The 22,958-nt window shown below is 53.6% G+C and overlaps 1 protein-coding gene across 2 annotated transcripts in view; it reads right to left on the bottom strand.

The window, feature by feature from the left end:
* TRIM67 (tripartite motif containing 67) overlaps nucleotides 1–22,958 on the bottom strand; it is a gene marked incomplete at both ends in the record, with an annotated part of 45,948 nt that overhangs the window by 5,998 nt on the left and 16,992 nt on the right. The window contains 5 exons of one of the 2 annotated variants that reach the window (XM_082674247.1): nucleotides 1,437–1,582; nucleotides 3,084–3,243; nucleotides 4,667–4,777; nucleotides 5,874–5,996; nucleotides 7,575–7,670. In XM_082674247.1, coding sequence (XP_082530373.1) covers nucleotides 1,437–1,582; nucleotides 3,084–3,243; nucleotides 4,667–4,777; nucleotides 5,874–5,996; nucleotides 7,575–7,670 — 636 coding nt within the window. The remainder of the gene's footprint in view (nucleotides 1–1,436; nucleotides 1,583–3,083; nucleotides 3,244–4,666; nucleotides 4,778–5,873; nucleotides 5,997–7,574; nucleotides 7,671–22,958) is intronic. The other variant, XM_082674248.1, reaches the window with a different exon arrangement.

The raw sequence follows: 22,958 nt of genomic DNA, 5'->3' as shown, positions 1-22,958 counted from the left end.
AGATTTATTTATTTATTTAATATTTAGTTTTGGCTGCATTGGGTCTTCGTTGCAGCGCGCGGGCTTTCTCTAGTTGTGGCGAGTGGGGGCTACTCTTCGTTGCGGTGCGCGGGCTTCTCATTGCAGTGGCTTCTCTTATTGTGGGGCACAGGCTCTAGGTGTGCGGACTTCAGTTGTTGTGGCACGCGGGCTCAGGAGTGTGGCTCGCGGGCTCTAGACGGCTTAGTTGCTCCACAGCATGTGGGATCTTCCCATTGGCAGGCGGATCCTTAACCACTGCACCACCAGGGAAGTCCTGGCTGCTTCTTTTAATATCTCAAACAGTCTCCTCTTTCTTCCCGTTTCGAAACCATAAGCTCTCCTCCCAGTTTCTGGTTAGTCAGGGAGCTCTGTCAGTTCCTAGCTCATTTGCACGACTGGAACGGCTGAGGTTCTGGACCCGGTGTATGACCCACTATTCCTGGCCAAAGCAACCTCAGCTTCTCACTAAAGAGCCCATATCCCCAGGGACTCAATTATTCCCAAGGGAGTACTGCAGTGATTTCCCCAACTCTGAAATTCTTGAAATAAGACAAGACAAGACATAGGCATCAATCCAGTTGAGGGAAACAAAGAGAATATTGACCGTTGGCAAGAGACGTTGAATGGGTGCCACTTCCCAGGAGAAGAAGTGTGAGAATTGTTATGACTGCGCTGGTTTGTTAGAACGAGTCTTTATTTAGTCTCTTGGGGACAGAAAGGTGGAGCTCTCAGCAGACCCCGAGTTTGTACGCCCTGGTGTTCCTGTCAGCACAACGACTGGACGGGAGCCTGAACTTCACTGTGTGCCGTCTCGCGGTAGAGATGTGTTAGGGCGCTGGCTTGGGGTGGGGAGCCGTCCAGGTTTGCTACCACGGGCCGAGACTAGAAGACGCACTTGTGACTCGCTAAGCATATTTACTGTCCACACAGATTTCATCATTTGGGACATGAACGTAGACGGTCACCCCAACCCAACAAATATTTCTCAGGTGTCTTCCCACCTTGCCAGGTGAACTAATCACTGAACTGGGCAAGGCAGGTGTGAAGGAACCTCGAGGGGCTGGGGAGAGGCTTCGGGGTGCTGGGTGGGAGGGTGCTGACCAGATACCAGTGCGCTGCTGGGCTGACTGGGAAGTGGGTACCGCGGGGGACACCTTTTCGGAGCTCTACCTCGGCCTCCAACCTGTGTCAGTCTTCACAGAAAAACCATCCAGAACTTTCTGTGGCCGCCGCCTCTGCCTGCCCAGACCCAGCCCTCGGTAGAGAAGCCCCACATCCCATGAGCCTGGGCCCACTTGCTCTGCGTCCTGGGGGCCGATGCCCTCGCTGGTGGCATCAGAGCTAAGGGCAGCCCCCTGGGCTGGTGCAGAGGCTGGGACAACGCAAGTTCCCCCCGGCAAGCAGCAGGGCCTCACCCGGAACTGGCCCCCGTCTCCGTCGTCCAGCTCCAGGATGTAGCCGTCCACGGTGCTGTGGGTGAAGGGCGGCGTCCTCCAGGCCAGCGTGACGCTGTTGTTCCGGGTGCAGCACTTCTCCAGCTGCAGCAGGGGCACGGGCGGCACTGTGACGGGGACAGGTGGGCTTTAGTGCACAAACCCCTGCAGGGCACAGGGAGGCCGCGTGGACCCGGCCGCACCCCAGGAGGAAAGGTGGCCACCCTGCGTCCCTCCTGGCTGCTCGTGGGCGCAGCTCAGTGTGCTTCTCAACCCTGGACGGGGGTCCTGGGATCTGGGGCAGGGAGAGGCCTGGCAGGTGCCTCCACCCCTCTGGGTCTGGAGCCCTGAGGAAGAGCTGCCCCTTGCCCACCTGCCCACTAAGAACCAGTGGTTTTGGCTCGGCCCCATGAGCAGCTGGTGAGGACTTGCAGCCCGGCCTCTGCGGACCCTCTGCACAGGGCGGCAAGCAGCTCACACCTGGGGCCCGGAAGATGCTCTCGGGGGCGGGAAGGGCAAAGTGCAAAGACCCACTGAGACCTTTGTCTGGAAGCGTTTTAAAGGCCCAGGGAACTAGATTCCGGAAGGAGAGGCCATCTTACAGTATCAGGCAGTCAACCCGTGGAATTAGGGATTTGAGTCAAGTGTATCGTAAGTTCGATTAAGGTGAGATTGGGAGGTGCAAACTGAGTATGGGAGAAAGCACAGAGATGCACAAGAGACTGGGTGTCTCTGGTTTAAAAATGGCCGTGCATTTTGAAGTAAGGATTTTCCTGAGTTCACAGATTCTGTAGGTGTGGCACTCAGCCCTTGGATATATGGGTCTAAAAAAACCAAAGAGCTTCATTCCCCCTCCTGAATGTACCCTTAACGTCTCTGGAGAGGCAGGGGGACGTCACTTGCTAATTTTGTAACCTGGGGAAAGCTATGCAAACTTTGCTTAACCCTTAGCTCGTGTCCCCCGTGGGTCTCTGAACTCACCGCTACGACCCACCACCTTCTCCCGTCTGCTCTCACCTCTGACCTTCTCGCTCTTCTTGGAACACAGAACACTTATACCTGCCTCGGGGCCTTTGCACTCACCACCCCTCGGCCTTCTGGAATGTTCTTTCCTTACATCTCTTTCCTCCTCACCTCAAAATACCTCCCCCCCCACACCCATGTCTACTAATGCCCCCTTCTCAAAAGGCACCTTGTTTGTCCCACCTGCCACTATCAGTTTACATTACACTACCTGTTGTACTGAATTATCGACGTGTTGTCTATTTCTTTCTCTAACTATCAGCTCTGTCTAGTGAGGGAGTCTGTACACTTGCTCACGGCTGTGTGCTGAGCACCTGGGATGGTGCCCGGCACGTGGTAGACACTCAACAGGTGTCTCTGAATGAACAAATGATCCTCTTTCACAAACGGGAAAAGTTTGGCCCAGGCTGGGTGCTACCCACAGAGGTCACCCAGCTTGAGGGTCGCTGAGCTGGGATCTGAACCCAGGTCTGTGACTCAGGCGTCCCTCCCTCCCACTCTGGGTCACACCAGTGTCCCAAGTCTTCTGAGGGCACTAAGCTGCGCTGCAGAGTGGATGCCTCTTCCAGAAGCAGCATCACCTGAACTGGGCCAACCACGGCTCACCCCTACATTTCATCTGAATGAAGTCCAGCTGGTGGATGGCCTGCAGCAGTGGCCCACTGTCCAAGGTCAGTTCAAACTCTGCAGACACCTTCGGCTCCAGGGCACCTTTGACCCACTGCTCTTGAGACACCTGGACACGCTTGATCAGGGCGTCCGAGATCTTAAAGGAAGCACAGAGTTTAGGGTTTCCACGTGCAAAGGGAAAATAGCGTAGCAGGGGGTAAGGAAGGGACAGGGACTTTGTGGGCGCAGGGGTCTGCGGTGGTTAAGCACGCCCACTCACGCCCTGGCAGAGATCATCTTTTAACAGCTTAGTCATGTTAAACGTAAAGAAGCACTTGCTGTTTCAGGCTAAACCCTTTTGCGAAGCAAATGATACTTTTTAAAAGAATTCTTTTACTTTATTTATTTATTTTGGCCGCACTGCGCGTCATGCGTGGTCATTCCCAACCAGGGATCAAAACCACGCCCCCTGCAGTGGGAGCGCGGAGTTCTAACCAGCAGACCGCTAGGGAAGTCCAGTACTTTTTTTTTTTTTTTTTTGCGGTACGCGGGCCCCTCACTGCTGTGGCCTCTCTCGTTGCGGAGCACAGGCTCCGGACGCGCAGGCTCAGCGGCCATGGCTCATGGGCCCAGCCGCTCTGCGGCATGTGGGATCTTCCCGGACTGGGGCACGAACCCGCGTCCCCTGCATTGGCAGGCGGACTCCCAACCACTGCGCCACCAGGGAAGCCCAGTACTTTTAAAATATACAAAAACAGTCTTCACTCTCCCTCTTTTGCTAGATCCAGCACTTTGCAAATTGAAACATACTAGTGGTTTGTCCCAGGGTCTGAAAGCAACTCGTTCATCCCCAGGAGCGTGTAGCTCCCTCCCTCCCACTGTGTTTCCTCCACGTTGTGCTGCAGCTTCTGCTCCAGACTCTCACTGCATCAAACCCACAGCTCTGTTCTCCTCTGCTGGCAAGTCCTGCTCATTCAGACATTTGCACGTGTCCCTGTAGAGCCATGACTCCATGCACCCTTGCTGGGGACCAGTCCAGGAGATTCATCATGTTCCCCAGAGACGGAGGACAGAGCTTCTGTCTGAATCACACACATGATCCCAAGAGGTGTTCGTGACCCCGAGTCAGACTGGCTGCTGGAAGGATGCCCAGCAAGGCTGCACTGGCTTTGCAGGCAGTGGTCACGTGCCCAGACCTGCAGGACTCCGCACCCTGAGGGAACGGGTCATGTGGATTCTTCTGACTCACTTCGTCCTGTGCAATCTTTCCAGCTTGATTGGCAAAGACTGTCTTTTCTCATCTGTGGGGAAAATGTTGAACTGGGGTTTCAAGTCGAGGCACGAAAGCACGGCATTTCAGCCCTAGGGATTATGATGTTTGATCTCCTCATTTAAGGATGACACAGAGCCAGGGTCACAGCTAGTGAGACGCAGAGCTAAGAAGAGAACCTAGGTCTTCTGGAATCGCTGAGCACAGGAGATTCTGCTCAACTCCAAGCTGCTGGGAGGGACCTTCCTAGAACCTCGGCTAGTCTGGGGCATGGCAGTGGATTTGGAGGAACAATGCCCAGCCCGCTCACCTGCAGAAACCCGGACGGGTCGTTCTCCTTGATCACCTCCAGGCAGTACTCCATCAGCCCTGTGGACTGGCGCAGCTTCAGCGTGCAGTGATTGATCTGGTCCCAAACCATCTGCCACGAGAAGTATCCCTAGTAACTGTCTCATTGAGGAACAGCAGCCCGGCTGCAGCGGCAAGCGGCATGGGTCCCGGCTGCCTTGCACCCTCTCCTGCTGCTGCTGTGTTCCTGAGCTCCACGTGCCCTCGTTACGTGGGCGGTAAATGGACCCGCTTCCCAACAAGCAGGGTCGCCACACCCCACAGAGCAACCTTCCTGAACTCTGGCTGGAGAAGCAGAGAACGTGCACCCCCTGAAACCCTCCTAGTGACCGGTGCCCCAGTCTCACGCGTTGGGTGGAAACTCAAGGGGCTCGGCTGCTTTGCGTGTAAACCATGGCTCATCCCCAACACACACTCCTTCTTTCCTTGAAAGTAACATTTCCTGATTCAGTTGGGAGACGTCTGTAGAATAGGTCGAGCCCAGACAATGAGGCGAGTAGTTTCTGTCAAGGCAGGGTGTTCACGGGGCACCTGCCTGGGCCGGGGACCCGGTGCCGAGTGGGGGGAAGCCTCCCCCTGCCGCGGTGGCCACTGGCTGTGGTGTCCCTGCTGACCACTGCGAGCACCAGACATCAGAAAGCCCGAAGAAGGGGGAGAGCCGGAGCCTTGTCACCCGCCGTGGCCACCTCTGCTCTGCAAGATGAGAACAGGCAGTGTCCCTTCGACAGAAGACAGGGGCCGGGAGAAGATGGGAGAGAGTGGCCTTCTGACTGAAAACAGCAGGATTCAGGCATCTCCCTCCAGCTTTGGAGGGAGAGCAGGGGTGCTGATTGCTTCAGGGAAAGTGACACGAGTGTAAGTAGGTCCCAGGCCAACTTGCTCAGCCCTTCCTCTCCCCATTCATTCATTCATTCGTTCGTTCATTCATTCATTCGTTCGTTCATTCATTTATTCATTCGCTCGTTCATTCATTCATTCGTTCATTCGTTCATTCATTCATTCATTCGTTTGTTCATTCCTTCATTCGTTCATTCATTCGTTCGTTCATTCACTCATTCATTCGTTTGTTCACTCAACTAACACTGACCCAGAGCCTACACTGCGTGCTCCCCCGAGCTCGGCTCGGAGGCCATGATGGGACCGAGGGCATCGGCCGCCCGGGGACCCACCTTCAGCTTGTTCTCCCTCTCTTTGGTAATCTTGGTAAGCAGCTTGGCTTTCTGCCGGGTTAGAGCATCAACCAGCGCGTCACACTGAGCCACCAGGCAGGCCTCGTGGTCCAGGCCGTTCTCCTGTGGGATGCACAGAGCTTTAGGGAGAAGACACTCGGAAACGTGGCCAGCACGAGAGACACAGGGGCACACCAGCAAGCTCGTCCCGGGGTGAGCTGTCCCGTTACTGAACTGGAAACAGTGCACGTGTGAGTCTCAGCACATCTATAGGATGGAGGGAATATTCAGTCATCCAAACCATGAGGGTTTGTGAGGGTTTTCAATGCCACGGGAAAAGCTCGTGGGAGAGACCGAAGAAGAAGAGCAGCTGCAAGCGTGTGCAGCGTAACCGCACACTGCACGTGCGTGTGTGTGTGTAAAGCAGTGGGGCAACGTGTCAAAACGGCGAGGGCGTCACCTCAGGGGCTGAGATATTGGTGAACTTTTCTTACTTCTGTCTGTTACTCTCTACTTTTCAAAATTTCTATAACATACTTTTGCTTTCTCTAATCAGAAAACAGTAAAACAAACAAAACCCACTGTTCTTGCTGTAGGATCTGACTCTCTCAGTTTAAAAAAGAAAAAAAAAAAAAACTTTCAACATCACTCAGGTCAGCCTGGATTCAGACCCCGTGTCATGGGCTGGTGGTGTTCTCTCCCACCCCTGCCCCAAGTGCCTATTTGAAGTCCTAACCCCCAGGACCTCAGAATGGGGCTGTGTTTGGAGACAGGGCCTTGAAAGAAGTAAGTTAAATGAGGTCATCAGGCTGGGCCCTGATCCAGTCTGACTGGCGTCCTTACAAGAGGAGATCAGGACACAGACACACACAGAGGGAGGACGGTGTGAGGACACAGGGAGAAGATGGCCATCTGTACACCAAGGAGAGAGGCCCTGGGAGGAGCCATCCCTGCTGACACCTTGATCTTGGACTTCCAGCCTCCAGAACTATGAGAAAATAAGTTACTGTTGTTGAAGCCACTCAATCGATGGTTACAGCTGCCCCACCAAACGGATACCTCCGGTGTCCCTGAAACATCAGAACCAGGACAGGAAACGCCTGGCAGCGGAATTCTGTGCTTTCACTTATTAGGAAGCATGGTTTTTATTGGCTGCTTAGGAATTCAGTGCCCTCAGTCCTTTTTCCCATCCAGACACCGGAATGCTCTACGGTTCATGATCTGTGGGAAAGTTCCCCCACGCGTGCATTTATTTATACGCTGTCTCCCCGACAGACAGAGCTCCTGGGGACAGAGGCTGTGCCTTCCTGATCTGCGTCGGGCTTGCGTGTGACACAGCATGGGTGCTCAGTAAATACATCTGTTTAGTAAATGATGCTTTTATATTTTGATGCGTTGGTACAAAAGCACCGTATACAGATACCGCCTAGGGCTACGTGGCCACGCAGAGTGCTGCATTATTTCTGCCCAGTTCTTGTTCTAGGATTCTCTCTGAGTTCATGCAAAATCCCTTTCCTATCAGACGTCACAGGGGTGTCAGTGGATTGAGCGTGTGATGTCCGCAGCATCTGAGGCGTGCAGTGGGACAATTAGGCCTCATGTGCAGCACTGAAAAGCGCCTGCCACGGGACCTTTCCTCTCCTCCGCTAAGCTTCACGTACCTCCTGCAGGGACTCCCCTCCCCGCCGGAGCTATGCTCACCTGGATCTGCTGCAGAATGTTCTTCAGCTGAACTAGAAACTCCTTGGCTTCTTTTGCCTTATCGGAAACTCCATTTAAGGCCTGAGACAGTTGGGCCTAAAAGATATCACAGGTTGAAAAGGAAAATTAGGTGTTAAAGGCACTTGGTCTGCACTTCATCATGAAGGCTTGTGTTTATAAGAGGGTAGAACCCAGGAACCGTCCTCACTTACGAAGGGACCGCTATTGACTCCCGGACTCTATCGCATGTGTTTATTTATCCAGCTATCGTTGATAAAGTGTTGGTTGACCAACACTCTTCTGTCTGGACCCCAAAAGCTGGATAGAAGAAAGGAGCATTCAGCTAATTGGTTCAGGCTGACAGGACCCAGGACAAGAAGGCAAGTAGAGCCTTGACTGGGTCTGGCCCCCTCCCCACTGTAGCAGTTGTGCCCCCCCATCAGTAGGAACTCAGACGCCTATGTGAGGGAACCCCAGGTCCCAGGCCACGCTCTGCCCACCCCACCCCTGCACAGGCGCCTTTTGGCCTGAGCGGGATGGGCGGGGAAAGGAACTGGAAGTGAGCCTGAGCCATATGGACTGGGGGTCCCAAGACATCACGTGGAAGGGGATGATGGTGGCCTCCTCCTTAGTGCTAGGGACTCCTTACCCTGCCCAGTTGTCAGCCTCAGGCTTCTTTTGAATGAAACACATACACACACACCATCGAATTTGTCTTCAAAATCTTGCTATTGAATAGACTGGTGCCCTTGATTTTTTAACACAACTCATGTTTCAGAGTAAAAAGCTGAGGGCAGAGCAAAAATGGGGCCAGAAAGGCTGGGTCATACCTGCTCTCCACGTTCTTTTCTTTTTTTAAAAAATTAGAGTATAATAGCTTTACAATGTTGTTTCTGCTGTACAATGAAGTGAATCGGCTGTATGTATACATATATCCCCTCCCTCAGGGACTTCCCTCCCTCCCGCCCCGCATCCCACCCGTCTGGGTCATCACAGAGCACCAAGCTGAGCTCCCTGAGCTATACAGCAGCTTCCCACTAGCTATCTGTTTTACACATGGTAGTGTATTTATGTCAAACCTAATCTCCCAATTCGTCCCACCCTCCCCTTCCCCCGGCTGTGTCCACATGTCCGTTCACTATGTCTGCATTTCTATTCCTGCCCTGCAAATAGGTTCATCTGTACCATTTTTCCAGATTCCACATATATGCGTTAATATACAATATTTGTTTTTCTCTTTCTGACTTACCTCACGCTGTATGACAGACTCTAGGTCCATCGACATCTCTACAAATGACCCCATTTTGTTCCTTTTCATGGCTGAGTAATATTCCATTAGGTCTCTGCTCAGATTTGATCTGTCAGCGGGGCCTCTTCCTTTGCCCTGCTTTATTCTTCATAATGTTCATCACCACCCAACACAGGTTTGCTTCCTGTCTGTCTCTCCTCCCGAAAACGTAGGCTCCCCAGAACAGGGACCTTGCCTGGTTGCTCACATACAGAAAGAGCACCGTGCCCATGGCAGCATGAAACAAATATTGGTTGAATGACTGAATCAATGAATGTGATTCTTTGGACCATATCCATGGTTTTCCAAGTGTGGTTCTCAGACTGACAGCATCAGCATCATCCAGGAATTTGTTAGAAACGCAAATTCTCCAGCCTCACCCCTGTCTTACTGATCAGAAACTGGGGGTGAAACCCAGGAATCTGTCTTTTAACAAGTTCTCCAGGGGTTTCTGATGCAGTTTGCGATCCGCTGGATGGTACAAACATAGCCACGGAGTGGATGAGGAGACACCGGGAGAAGGAAGGGGCCTCAGACCAGGGTCACCAACGTTCAAGGTGAGGTCAAGGTGAGGTCTGGGCTCTGTCCTGCTGGGAGACAGCTGGGAGCCTCAGGTGTGGCTCAGCAGAAAGGCGGCTTCCGGAGAAGCTCTTCCTTCTTCCACTGGCTTCCCCATGCCCCCCACCTCAGCTGGTGTAGGCCCCTCCCTCCACGGGCACCCGGCGTGGACCACTTTCTACTGCAATTATCCACGCAGGAAGAATATCCAGTCGACCTTACAGGAACAGCAGCGTGTTCTGTGTCTGCTCTAATCCAGCTGCCACCAGCATGGGTGGCTCTGAGCACTTGAAGGTGGCTAATGTAACTGAGGGACTGGATTTAAATTTTATTTAAAGTTTTCAGCCACCACGTTTGGCCAGTGGCTGCTGTTCTGGGCAGCACAGATCTTCTTTTAATTTTAATTTTTTTTTTTTTTTGCGGTACGCGGGCCTCTCACTGCTGTGGCCTCTCCTGTTGCGGAGCACAGGCTCCGGACGCGCAGGCTCAGCGGCCACGGCTCACGGGCCCAGCCGCTCTGCGGCATGTGGGATCTTCTTGGACCGGGGCACGAACCCGCGTCCCCTGCATCGGCAGGCAGACTCTCAACTACTGTGCCACCAGGGAAGCCCTAATTTTTATTTTTAATATTATTTGGCTGCGTTCGGTCTTAGTTGCAGCGAATGGGCTCAGTTGCCCCGTGGCGTGTGGGATCTTAGTTCCCTGACCAGGGATCGAACCCCCGTCCCCTGCACTGGGAGGCAGATTCTCAACCACTGGACCACCAGGGAAGTCCCTGGGTAGCACAGATCTTTGCACCCGTCCTTAGAGGGGTCCAGGTCCTCGGGCAGCTCAGCCTGTCCCTGATAACCGTGCCCAGCAGGAGCCGGAGAGGCCGGCATCCCTCAGGCCCATCATCAGTGCCCAGAAAAGAGGGGCACCTCCCTCCCCACCACAGTCACCCAGAGCAGAGGGCCCACTGAGGCTGCACCCCTTCCCTCCCCACGGAGGGACCGATTCCCAGGAACCTATACAATCCTTCACGGCGGGGACTTTGTTTTTTGTCTTTGTCTTTCTAGCCAGGCACTGGCACAAAGCAGGGGCTCAAAAACTGCTCACTGGCTGAATACAAAGCAAAGCAATTGCTCCACTAGAAGCGGATGCTAAGCTAAGACAGGTCCCTGCAGATCCATCGCCACGGCGACCACCTTTTCCGGCGAGAGGCTGCATTAGTGAGAGTCCCCTTCCCTTCACCCGGGGAACTGGAGCCAGCGGGGCTCTGTCCCCGCCAGCCCTGGCCTCCCCGCGGCCCGTCCCACCCCAGGGCCTGTGGACCTGCTTCCTGCTTGGCAAGTAGACCCAGGACCTTGGCAAGGAGCCCAGAACAGAGTGATCTTTGAAGGCCTCCAGGGACCTTAGGCAAACGCCCATCTGAAAGGGGAATGATCTCACAGCTCAGTAGACACGGCTCCAGGCCCACCAGACATGCCCTCTGCTTTCTCTTGACGCCGTCTGGCCCCGGCCCAGCAGGGTGCTCGCCTGCACAGAGACCTGTGCCCGGTCTCCTGGTCTCCGGGAAGAGCCCGGACACCCATGTGAGGTCCGGTCGCCGTCGAGGGATGTCCCGACAAGCACACACTTGACCCTTTCTTGACCCCAGTTCCTTCCTGTGTGATGTGGCCACGAGACACCTCTCCTTGCCCAGGTGACAGCACTGTGGAAACTGGACCTGGTTATTCTAGTGGCAAAGGAGTCAGGGTTTGGGCGGCGAAGGTGGAAACCATTTCTCAAGGGACAAGTGGTTCACTTATTGGCAACGTGTTATGGGTTCACAGCATACCGTATTTGGCTTCAGTGTTTTGAAACATGCTCTTCCTCTTTTCCACAGGGCTACCTTGGGGCCAGCAGGGGACACTGAAAATTGTGTCTTTCTGGTCCGAGAGAAGAGCCTGCCGTCTGAGAAATGAGAATGGATTGCTCTGTCTCTGTGGATGCTGGTTATACTATCCTCTTGGAAAGAAAGGAAGTATCCAGACCGAAGATAAATTTTTTAAAATGACTGAATGGATTTTAACTTGAATCAAACATTGTATTTTATGCCTTTTTATTCCTCTAAGGTTAGAACTACATTGCTGCGGAGTCTCTAAGTTTAGACAGACAGCTTAAAAATGTATTTCCAAGTGGGCCAAACCACCTGCTTCCTGGCCTAGCATCACATCTTTGCCTGCATCCCGAAAGAGTAGCTTCTAGGTACATGGGGTAGCTTTCTCCCTTCTCCCTCCCATTCTGGATGGTGTTAGAGGGCCTCATACTGCATTAAGCAAGAGAACTCTGGGCCAGTACAGTCAAATCTTGGCGCTGTCATTCATTAGCTGTGCATCTTGGGAAGATGCTTCATCTCTTTGTTCTATAGGGTCCTCCCCTGTAAGGTGGGAATAACAACCCCTACCTCATACGAGTTCTTACTATTATGCTTAGAAATATAGCCCAAGCTTTCCCGAAATCCTCTCAGTCGTTCAACCCATCATATATGGGTTGTTACGGACTGAATGTGTCCTCCCCAAATCCATATGTTGAAGCCTTAACCTGCAGTATGATGGTATTAGGAGATGGGACCTTTGGGAGGCAATTAGGTCACATAGGTGGAGGCCCCATGATGGGATCAGTGCCCTTAAAGAAAAGACATGGGAGAGCGCTTTCCCCCTCTCCTCCCACTGCACTGAGGAAAGGCCACGTGAGGACACAGTGAGAAGGTGGCTGTCCGCAAAGGCCCGAAGACAGCCTCAGCAGGAACTAAGTTGGCCGGCAGCCGGATCTTGGATGTCCAGCTTTCAGAACTGTGAGAAATAAACCTCTGTTGTTTTGTGGGATTTGCTTATCGCAGCCCAAACAGACCAAGACATGAATTATCTAAATTACCCAACTAGGACCTTTCAGAGATAATTCTCATGTTTGAAACAGACTCTGTGGAGAAGCCCCTAAATTGTCTCCTTTTATTTATTTTAGAAAATTAATTAATTAATCTGTGGCTGCGTTGGGTCTTCGTTGCTGCGCACAGGCTTTCTCTAGTTGTGGCAAGTGGGGTCTGCTCTTCGTTGCAGTGAGTGGGCTTCTCACTGCGGTGGCTTCTCTTGTTGTGGAGCACGGGCTCTAGGCACGCGGGCTTCAGTAGTTGCAGCACGTGGGTTCAGTAGTTGTGGCTTGCGGGCTCTAGAGCGCAGGCTCAGTAGTTGTGGCGCACGGGCTTAGTTGCTCCGCGGCATGTGGGATCTTCCCAGACCAGGGCTCGAACCCGTGTCCCCTGCGTTGGCAGGCGGATTCTTAACCCCTGCGCCACCAGGCAAGTCCCAAGTTGCCTCCTTTTAAACTTGGTCTTTGTTCTCTGACGTCAGGATTACCCAGCAGAAGTGCAGACATGAGGCACCAAGCATCTAGAGATGGCCACCAGATGCCACCTCCTCTTGACGCTTTGCTTCCCTGCCCAAATGGAACGTGCCCTTGGCACTCCTTCCAGGGCGTGTCTCACTCTCCTTGAGATGAGCAGCCCAGGGGAAATGCGTCTGCTCCCCTGTCCCGTCGGCCACCCTGCAAGCTTGTCCTGTGCACCTCTGCACAGGCAGCACGGGCCTCACACCTAGAATGTGCTCCGCAGAGATCCAGTCAGTGGATGGATTCTGTTCTAGATTTTGTCTGACTAGCTGCCCCGAGCTAGTCACGTCTCAATCCTCTTACACGCTGGGCTTAATTAAAACGGCCATGTGGCCACTCTGGACCCGCCATTTCTAGGGTATGAAGCCCCATCTGGTCCTGGGCACTGGCAGTCCAACCCTGCCCTGCGGATCAAAGCTCTTTTCACGACTTCTGGGTATTAACTGTTTCTAGTTAACCGCTGGCACGGATCCTGCCCCAGTTTAGTCCTACCTGACAGAACCTCCGATGCCCTCCCTCTTCCGGAAGACCAGAGGGTTCCACCTAGGCCTGCTTCCCCTTTCCTGATCCACCTGCTACCACAAACGGCTGCAAAAGCCCCGCTGACGTGCTGGAAAAGCCCTTCGCCAAGAGGCCAGCGACCAAGATAAATACGACTGCCCTGGTGGTCAGCCTAAACCGAGGTGCAGCGACACGGCAGGGGGCCTCGGGTGCCCTTACTACTGAAGCAGATGAAGTGACAAAGCTGGAGACTGCATGGGAGGGTACTATCCCACCCACAGGGACGACACCTGGGAACAGGAGAAGGTGGGTGAGACAGGCACGTGGAGGCTCTGGAGGGGGTGAGGACACGACCCACACAGGGCGCATGAGACCCCAGCCCTACAGGATCCCCCTTCCCAGCCTGCCCCCATCCAAGGGTCCAGGTTGTAAAGGATGTGTCACACAGGTGTGAAGGACTGATGCTAGGGGTCCAGCGGAGCAGGGTGGGCCTCGGGTAGACGTCTACCTAGAGAGCGATCAGATGAATATTTGCCAGGTGGCAGGCCCCTTCCATGGTAGACTGAGGGTCCCCCAGAAGCAGAAAGGGGTTTTGGCAGGAGAACTAGGCTCCAGGGGTGATGCAGGCAGCCTCTCTCTTCAGTGGATGTGACCCAGATTCGGGGGGAGTCCCCGTAGGCAAAACAGCTCAGAGGATCCTCTCCTGTCCCCACTGGCTCACTGTGTTTCCGGCCACTGAGACAGTAACGAGAGGTGGCTTTGAATGGGGGTCTCCAGATGCTAATCTAGTGCGCTGTTCTGTGCACTGAAGCCACCTCCAACCCCCAGAACCTCTATATGGAGACATGCTGTCTATGAAGCCTCCATGGTCCCTGACAGTCCCCACCCAGGACTGATACTCCGAGGGGCTCTACCCTCCCTTGACTCCGCAGACTTATTCAGCCCCTCGTGTTGTGGGTTCTCACGGTATATTGGCTTCTTGTTGCTGCTATCAAGAATTACGATAAACTCAGGGACCTAAGCAACACTGGTTTATTCTTTTATAGCCCTGGAGGCCAGAAGTCCGAAGTGAGTCTTACAGGCCAAAGTCAAGCTGTCAGCTTCCTTCTGGAGGCTCTAGAGAGGGACCCCTTTTCTTTCTTTCTTTTTTTTTTTTTTTAAAAAAACATGCCCTTGGCTTTATTTATTCATTTATTTTTAAAATATTTATTTATTTTGGCTCCACCGGGTCTCAGCTGCGGCACGTGGGATCTTTGTTGCCGCAGGTGGGCTTCCTAGTTGTGGCTTGCATGCAGGATCCTAGGTCCCCGACCAGGGATTGAACCCAGGCACCCCTGCATTGGAAGTGTGGAGTCTTACACACTGGACCACCAGGGAAACCCCGAGAGACCTTTTTTCTTGTCTTTTCCGTCTTCTAGAGGTTACCCACATCCCTTGGCTGGTGGCCCCTTCCTTGCATCACTCAGCCTCTCACTTCTGTCCTCCTGTCTCTGACTGTGGCCTTCCTGTCTCCCTCTTACAAGGGCCCCTGTGATGACCTTAAACCAGCTGAGCAATTAAGGATAAGCTCCTCCCCTCAAGATCCTTAATCTAATTACACCTGCAAAGTCCATTTTGCCATGTAAGGTGCCATGGTCACAAATTCTGGAGGTTGGGACGTGCACATCCTTGGGGGCCTTTACTCAGCCTGCCATACCTGGCAACTGAATTGATCTCTTCTGGTCTCCTTTCACATGTGACGGATGAACTGTTCAACGTCTGCTACTTCAGAGGCCTGTGCGCTGGATGGAGGCGTATTGGGCATATGCAGTGCCATACTCCCAGCTTGGGCCAGGTGCCAAGCACACAGAGGGACCAGAAGCCACGCCCCTCTGAAGGTCTGATCCCACCTGGGTCCTCAGCCCCTTACTGAGGATGCAGGACAGGTATCAGGATAGGACCCACCCAGAGAACTAACATCTACCCCACAAAGACCCTCCCCTAAGGCCAGAAGAGGGTGCTTCTCGTGCCACAGGGTAAAATGCAGGCTGCCTGGACCCGGCTGCCCCCTGGCATTGTGGCCTCCCCTCTCTTGCCCCGGTACAGCTCTCTGACGCTCATGACCTGGGTCAGTAGCTACGGTGATGACGGCAGACAGCGTTCACTGAATGCCGACACCAAATAACGTGTCTAATTTTGTTGGTTTCTCACAACCTACCAGGGGGGTGCTAGCATTTTCCTCATTTTACAGAAGAGGGGACCGAGGCTCAAAGTCACACAGCTAGAAGCTGATGGATGGAGCTAAGGCTCCGACCAAGGTTTCTCTGGACCCAAAGCCGTTGCTCCTAGCACTGGGCTGCCTTTCAGATACTCAAGCAAGACAGAGGAAGGAGAAACCCTGATTTCCAGCCAAACCGTCCGTAAGCGGGCTGATGGGGAGGGACAGTCCGTCCTCTCCTGGCAGCATCTTGACTCACATTCTTCCTGTTCAGGTGAGGCTGCCTGTCCGTCGAGTGACTTTCTCCATCTCCCCTCCATTAACGTTTCAAACGTGCAGCTGCCTAGGGAACCAGAGCAACTTCCGAAGTGTCAAAGCAAGGCCCCCTTCAGCCTGGGTGACGTGGCAGCACAGCAGTGAGGCGTAGCGCCCCGCCCCTGCCCGCAAGCAGGAGGTGCTGTCAGGACTCCCACTCCAGCCCTGCGCAGAGGCAGCCAGCTGGGGACCGCAGGACCCGGAGGGCGCGTCCTGATGCAGTTGAGGGGTGGGAGGGGTGGAAGGGGTTTATGTGGACAGTCACAGGACACAGCGCTCGAAAAGACGTTTCTCTTTATGAGTCTGACGCCAGTTTCAACGTGTGGGTTCTTTCCCCACACCAAGCAATTCTCCGGTGCCAGCCGGCTGTCCTACAATTCAACTCAGCTCGGACACTTTCTATCTGCAAAGAGTGTCAGATCCCGCAGGTTACGGGCTCAGCCTGCAGGTCTGTCTCCCCTTCAGCCAATCGCAACTCCAGGTTATCACCTGTGCTTCCCGCCGAGTGCCCAGAGATAGGATGTTCCCACACCTCCTCCTTGGGTTTGATTACTTTCCCAGAACTCAGAAACACTTTACTTACTAGATCACCAGTTTATTATAAAAGGATGTAACTAGGAACGACCAGACGGAGGAGATGCAGGGGGCAAGGTCTGGGGAAGGGCACAGAGCTTCAATGCCCTCGCCCCGCATCTCCGCGTGTTCCCAGCCCGGAAGCTCTCAGGACCCCATCCTTTCGGGGTTTTATGGAGGCTTCATTACACAGGCGTGATTGAGTAAGTCGTTGGTCATCGGTGATTGATTGAAGTGCCAGCCCATCTCTCCTCCCCAGAGGCTGGGAGGAGGGCCGAGTGGGGGATTGACAGCTACAGCCCCTACTCACACGGTCGTTCCCCTGGCAACCAGTCCATCCTTCGGTTACCTGAGGCTTTCCAACAATCACCTCATCATGAAAGATACTTTATCACTCTCATCACTTAGGAAATTCCTAGAGGTTTAGGAGCTCTGTGCCAGGAACCGAGATGAAGACCAAATACATATTTTATTATAAATCACAGTATGACACTATTACACCGGGAGGCTGTGTAATGCGAGAATGGAGAGGTCGGGGGAACACGTAAGCAGCTGCACTCTGGGGGAGAATAAAAGGAGGATTTGCTTTTATCTGCGGAGGGTACGGCCAGCGATTCACTCCGCTGTCCCTAAAGCTAGGTTCCCTGGCCCTCAGCCTAACTGCCTTCCCAGGGCTCTGGGGGGAGCGATTCGGAGCCACTGGATATAGAGCCTCTGCGCCAGGAGAGCTAGCCGCCCTGCTCCCGCACTTCTGGGGCACACGGTCAAGGACAGCCGAATTTTCACCGAGTGTCTGGCGCGCTCACTCAGCACAGAGGAAGAGGCTGTGAAATGGGGCCAAGGCGCGTTTCCTCCCCCTTTTCCTCCTCCACTCACTAACGGGTGCTGGCTTTTCAAATTCGTGGCTGACGATAATCCGTAAAATGAGTTAAAAATGTCCTAATCCTTTGACAGAACAGCAGTAATAAAGAGTGATGTGGAGAGCTCGTTTAAGAAAATCAAAAGTCAGGGGCTCCTGGACAAGCAGAGAAACTACCTTCGAAGCACCCTCCTGAGAGCCTTGAGCACTTGTGGCCACTGACTTTCCGCCCAGGCAGGTGGCCCTGCACCCTCCCATGGTAAGGCCCCCTTCCCCGCCTCCTCTCAAATGCTGCCTCTTGCCAAGGGGTCCTAAGGACCCAGCCCCCGGGACACCAACAGCTAACACAGTGGTGACCTCCTGGCCTTGTCACTTGCCCGGGGAGCTTCGGAACTTTCCTCTCTTACGTTTATCTTGTTTAAGACTCATATGCCCGTTAAGATGAGCAGCCCAATTGGCCTTGCGGATTCGGCAGACATGGGCCTCGTGGGCGTGTGTAGGTACAGGCCTCTGGCAGCAGGAGAGAAGCAAAACGGCCAGAGCGCCACCTCTCCATCACGCAGCCCTTCCCAACTCAAGGCTGCACCCGGGGCAGCCTCAAGGGGAGGTGTTATGGGTTGAATTATGGCCACCTAAAAAGATGTGTCCGCGTCCCAACTCTTAGGACCTCAGAATGTGACCTTATTTGGAGACGGTGTCTTTACAGAGGTACGCAAGTTAAAATTTGGTCATTAGGGTGGGTCCTAATCCAATGTGGCTGGTGTCCTTATAAAAAGGGGAAATGTGGACACAGAGACAGATGTACACAGAGGGAAAACGCCACATGGAGATCGGAGTTATGCTACCACAAAGCAAGGAACTGCCAGAGGCTGGGAGAGAGGCCTGGAATAGATCCTTCCCTAGAGACTTCAGGGCCGTGTGACACCTTGATCTCAGACTTGGCCTCCAGAACTGTCCCTCATAAAATGGGTAGTAGTATTTGCATGTAACCCACACACAGCCTTTCACATACTTTAAACCATCTCTACATTACTTAAAACACCTAATACCATGTAAATGTTAAGAAAAGAGTTGCCAACATGTGGCTAACTCAAATTTTGCTTTTTGGAACTTTCTGCAATTTTTTTCCTCAACTAATTTTGATCCACAGATGGTTGAATCCTCGGATACAGCGGGGCGACTGTACCTTGATACACTCCTATCACACACTAATACAAAAGGGTTTAAAGTGGGAGGTTCACAGCTGTCCTGCTTAAATCATAAACCAGGGCAGACCCCAATCTGTTCTGTCCTGCCTGGAAATGCACTCCTCCTTCAGTAAGAAATGGCGTCTTTGCTGGACTCTTTCTCCGCCTGGCCCTTGGGGCTCAAGGTCTCCTCTCCTGTGGCTCTTGCTGAACAAGGGGGGAACCCTGCAGCCTGGCCGTCAAGACCTTCACCCTGGCCGTCAAGACCTTCACCCAGTCACCGGCTGATGCGTCAACAGGCACCCGTTGGCCACCTACAGCTGAGGAGGCCCGGTGGTGTGCTGGTGGGGGGTCAGCACCTCCGCCCTCCCTGGGGCTTTTGAACCCAGACACCGGCTTCCGGCAGATCCGCTCCCCTCGCTTCCCCCCCTGCGTTGTGAGCCTTGTCCCAGCCATCACTTGCCCTCACAACGCCCACCTGGAGCCCTGGATCAGCCTGCCCAAGGCCAGGTGCACTTCCCCTTTTCCATGAAGTCTTCCCGGACTCCATGAGTCTGTGGGGTCCTCCTCTCCTCTGCTCCCCCTTGGCCTCCTGCTTACCCCCAATTTTAGTCCTTGTCACTGTCTGTCTGGTATCTAGTTACTTGTCCCCTGGCCCTCAGTGGAGCGAGGCTCCTCCAGTGAGACGTGAATTCATCCGTGTGCCCAGCGCGGGGCCTGCACACAACAGGCGCTCGCTCGCGTGGCTTGTGGATTGACTGAGTTTAGTGCCGTGTGCGCTGAGGCAGCAGAGAAGCAGGGGTGAGTCTTGGCTCCCTCGGGCGGGGCCCCGGTGTGCAGCGGGAGGTGTCTAGGTTGACTTCTGGGGGCTCCGACGGCTGGCGCCTGTGGCGACCCCGCCTCACCGCCTGGCCCGTCCTGCCCATCCTGCTGGGCCCGGGGCCTCTTCCCGGGGCTTCTCCCTGGGGGGCCCGCCCTGGTGGGATCTCCTGAGCACCACTCCTTCCCCACTTGACTTGAGTAAAAACAGAGCTGGATACCTTCTGACTTTCCTCCCTCGGTCCCTCCAAAGTGGCGGGTGGGATGCAGGGTGGCCCAGGGGATGGAGGGCTCTTTCCTCACAGAGGTTTGAGATCACTGAGTTGTGAACCCTGACAACGGGGGAAAAAGGCCAGGAGTGGATGAGGTGCGACTACAAGGTGGCTGGTTTGACATCCCCCGTTCCCACCGCCGAGCCAGCCACTCAGGCTTTGGCGGACGGGAGGTGGTGACGGGGGCAAAGCTCCCCAGAAGCTCAGCTCAGCCTCGCGCTAACCAGGCTGGAGAGCGGACTAAGCTCCTGACCTGCCAGCCACGTGCCCAGAAGCCTCGCCATGTGCGGACTGGACTATGCAGTCAAGGGCTGAACTCCAAGCCTGGTTCTATGTGACCAAGTTTCTCTGTGAGCCTTTGTGTCCTTACTGGAAATGGGGGCAGTGATGTGCACCCCAAGGGCTGTTCCAAGGTTTAAGAGAGAGCCTGCGTGGAGAGCCCCGGGCTCAGGGGCTGGCACTCTAGGGACGGGGGTTCTGAGCATAATGAGATCCCAGACAGGTCTTCTCCAGACCATCGCAGGCACCGCTGCTTCCCTGCTGTTGGCCGTCCATTAACCTTCCTAACGGTACTTTTGTTTTGCCTTGAGAAATTGCCTCTTTCCCTCCAGGTACCATCTGGTAGGACTGGGATCATGGCCCCAGTCCCACTGTCATCACCCAACAAGGGGCAGGCACATGCCCTGCTCTAGCTGGGAGTATGTCAGCTCCTTGGAACTCAAAACTGAGAAAGGGGCAAAGGAACGCAGAAATACAGGCATTTGTTCTATAGGTCCCTGACCAGACTCCCGGGAGGAGACCATTCTTGTAGCTCCTGCTTCTTAGGGCTCGAGAAGGCCTTTGGAACCTGAATGCCAGGTGTGGATCCCAACTCACATCCTCTGTGCCCTTGGGTGAATTGTTTAGTCTCTTCCTGCAGGAGGTACCTTGTGGTGTTATCGTGGGATTGAGTTGCTGCCTGTGAGGTGCTGAGAACAGAGGCTAGCAAACATGCAGGGCTGTATGTGGTCCCTGTTGTAATTTTGAACGTGGCTCTCAAAGCTCTCTCGGATTCTGTAAATGCTTAGAAACAAGCATGTTATTTTTCCAGTAAATTTTCTTCAATTCAAGTGAACCACAGTTGGTTTCTTTCGCTCTAACTGGCTAGGAGGCTAAACAAACACAAAGATATCTATGTTGTAATTAGTGACTCATGCTGCAGCTGCGTAAGCTCAGTCCCTCTGGAGACGGTTGATGGCGAGAGGCCTCTCCTCCGCCCTGACCACAGCTCGGCTTCAGACTCCGATTCCCCAAAATGCTGACAGCTCAGGAGTTCTCGGTGAGCTCCTGCCCCAGGTGTGCAGGGGGAGCAGTTCAGCTTGTCAACAGGGACCTTTAAGCTGCCAGTATTGATCTTTCAGAGCCACCAACCAAACTTCTCTGGTTAGGACTTAACGCTGAGGTCAAAAATGAGGCAGGCCTGAAGGGAACTGGCTACCTCACTGCATGTACCCATGCGCACACGGTTGCATCCCATTCTGATAAGAGGGTCAGTTAGTGCCAAATGACCCTCAAGAGGGACTTCCCTGGTGGCACAGTGGTTAAGAATCCGTCTGCCAATGCAGGGGACACGGGTTCGAGCCCTGGTCCGGGAAGATCCCACATGCCACAGAGCAACTAAGCCCGTGAGCCACAACTACTGAGCCCGTGTGCCGCAACTACTGAAGTCCATGAGCTTATGGTGAGGGCTAGTCCTCCTCTGTCAGGCATGGCTGCTCCAGCTGCATTCTGAGACATTCCTCCCAAAAGTCTGCTCCATGGACCAGGAGACCCAGAGACCTTCAGCATCCTCTACAGGAACTTGGTGTCCTTCCCAACCAGTATTCTTTGGCTCCACAACACGGCCCACAAGCACCACACCCCATGCCCATCCCCTACCCAGTCCCCAGGAGGACACTCCTCTCCCTGCCTCCAGGTGGGCTACTTCCTTCAGCTCACAGCCCTGGCCTCCATCTTCCATCAGGGCTGGGACAATCTGCCTTAATCTCCATGAAGAGGCCAAAAATGCAAAAGCGATTTATTTGGTTCCTGGAAGTTGTATAAAGCAAGGCCAGCAGTGCTGGTCTGGTTGTAAAAAGAGAAGACACACTGGTCTTTTATTTCTTATAAATCGCTGTTCTCTAGGTGTTGCTTTCTCCTGGATATTTACAAGGAGAAGACGGCTCCATGGGACCCACAGCTCCCTCTGCTTGTCTCTGTCTGCAGAAATCTCCCTACGTTGGCATCCCCAGAAGCCTTTGCAGACTCCTCTCCTGCTCTTGTGGCTCCGCAACAAGAGAAGCCACCACAATGAGAAGCCCATGCACCACAACAAAGAGTAGCCCCCGCTCGCTGCAACTAGCAAAAGCCCGTGTGCAGCAACAAAGACCCAAAGCAGCCAAAGATAAATAAATTAAAAAAACAAAAAACTATGTCCTCATTCTTCTGCAACCAAAGGAAAAGACAGAAATATTTTGACCAATAACCAGGGCCTGGCTCGGGCAAGAGACACAAGAAAGTGAAATGGAAAGAGTGTGTTTGTATTAGATAGCCTCAGCTTGGTAAGCTGCAGTAACAAACATCCCCTACCAACTCAGAAGCTTCCAACAACAAAGGTTTACTTCTTGCTCACACTGGATGCGCACTGCAGGTCACATGCCCTCTTTGTTTCAGGATCCAAGCTAGAGGAGCATATCCCATATTTGAGACATCTTAGCCTCATAGCAGAAGAAAAGGAGCTATGGCAGAAACACACCTTGGCTGTTAAAGCTTCTCCTGGGAGGTAGCACACATCACTTCCTCTATCATTCATTTGCCAGAGCAAGTTACACGGCCCAACCTTATATCAGTGGAGAAAGAAGTACAGCTTTCCCACAAGGAGAGCAGAAAATATTTTGAACAAATAATTAAATCTGGCAAAACGGTCTCTGGAGTCAGGCAGACTTTGGCTTTCCTTTACTAGCCATGTGCTCTTGGGCACGTTCTTCCTCTCTTACTAGAATCTACATGCTGGGGATTACACTACCTACTTAGCTGTGACAACTGAAATCAAATAACACATTAAAACACGTGACTTTTTTCTTCCTTCCCCTGGGTCACCCAACCCCTCCTTCTACCATTGCCTTCTCTCTCCGTCCTGCTGCCGACACCAGTGCGATAGGTTTGGCAGGAGAGCGTTTGCGAGAGGGGCAGGAGAGGAAGATGGCACCCGGGGAGACACGGAGCAGTTGAGAATTGCTTCTTATTTATTCATTTGGCTGCGCTGGTCTTTAGTTGCAGCACTTGGGATCTTCAGTGGCGGCATGCGAACTCTTAGTTGCGACTTGCGAACTCTTAGTTGCAGCATGTGGGATCTGGTTCCCTGACCAGGGATCGAACCCAGGCCCCCT

This window comes from Grampus griseus (assembly GCF_964374135.1).
Source record: "Grampus griseus genome assembly, chromosome: 16".
NCBI lineage: Eukaryota > Metazoa > Chordata > Mammalia > Artiodactyla > Delphinidae > Grampus > Grampus griseus.
The sequence above is the reverse complement of the archived record's forward strand: the minus strand, read 5'-3'. Positions and strand labels throughout refer to the sequence as shown.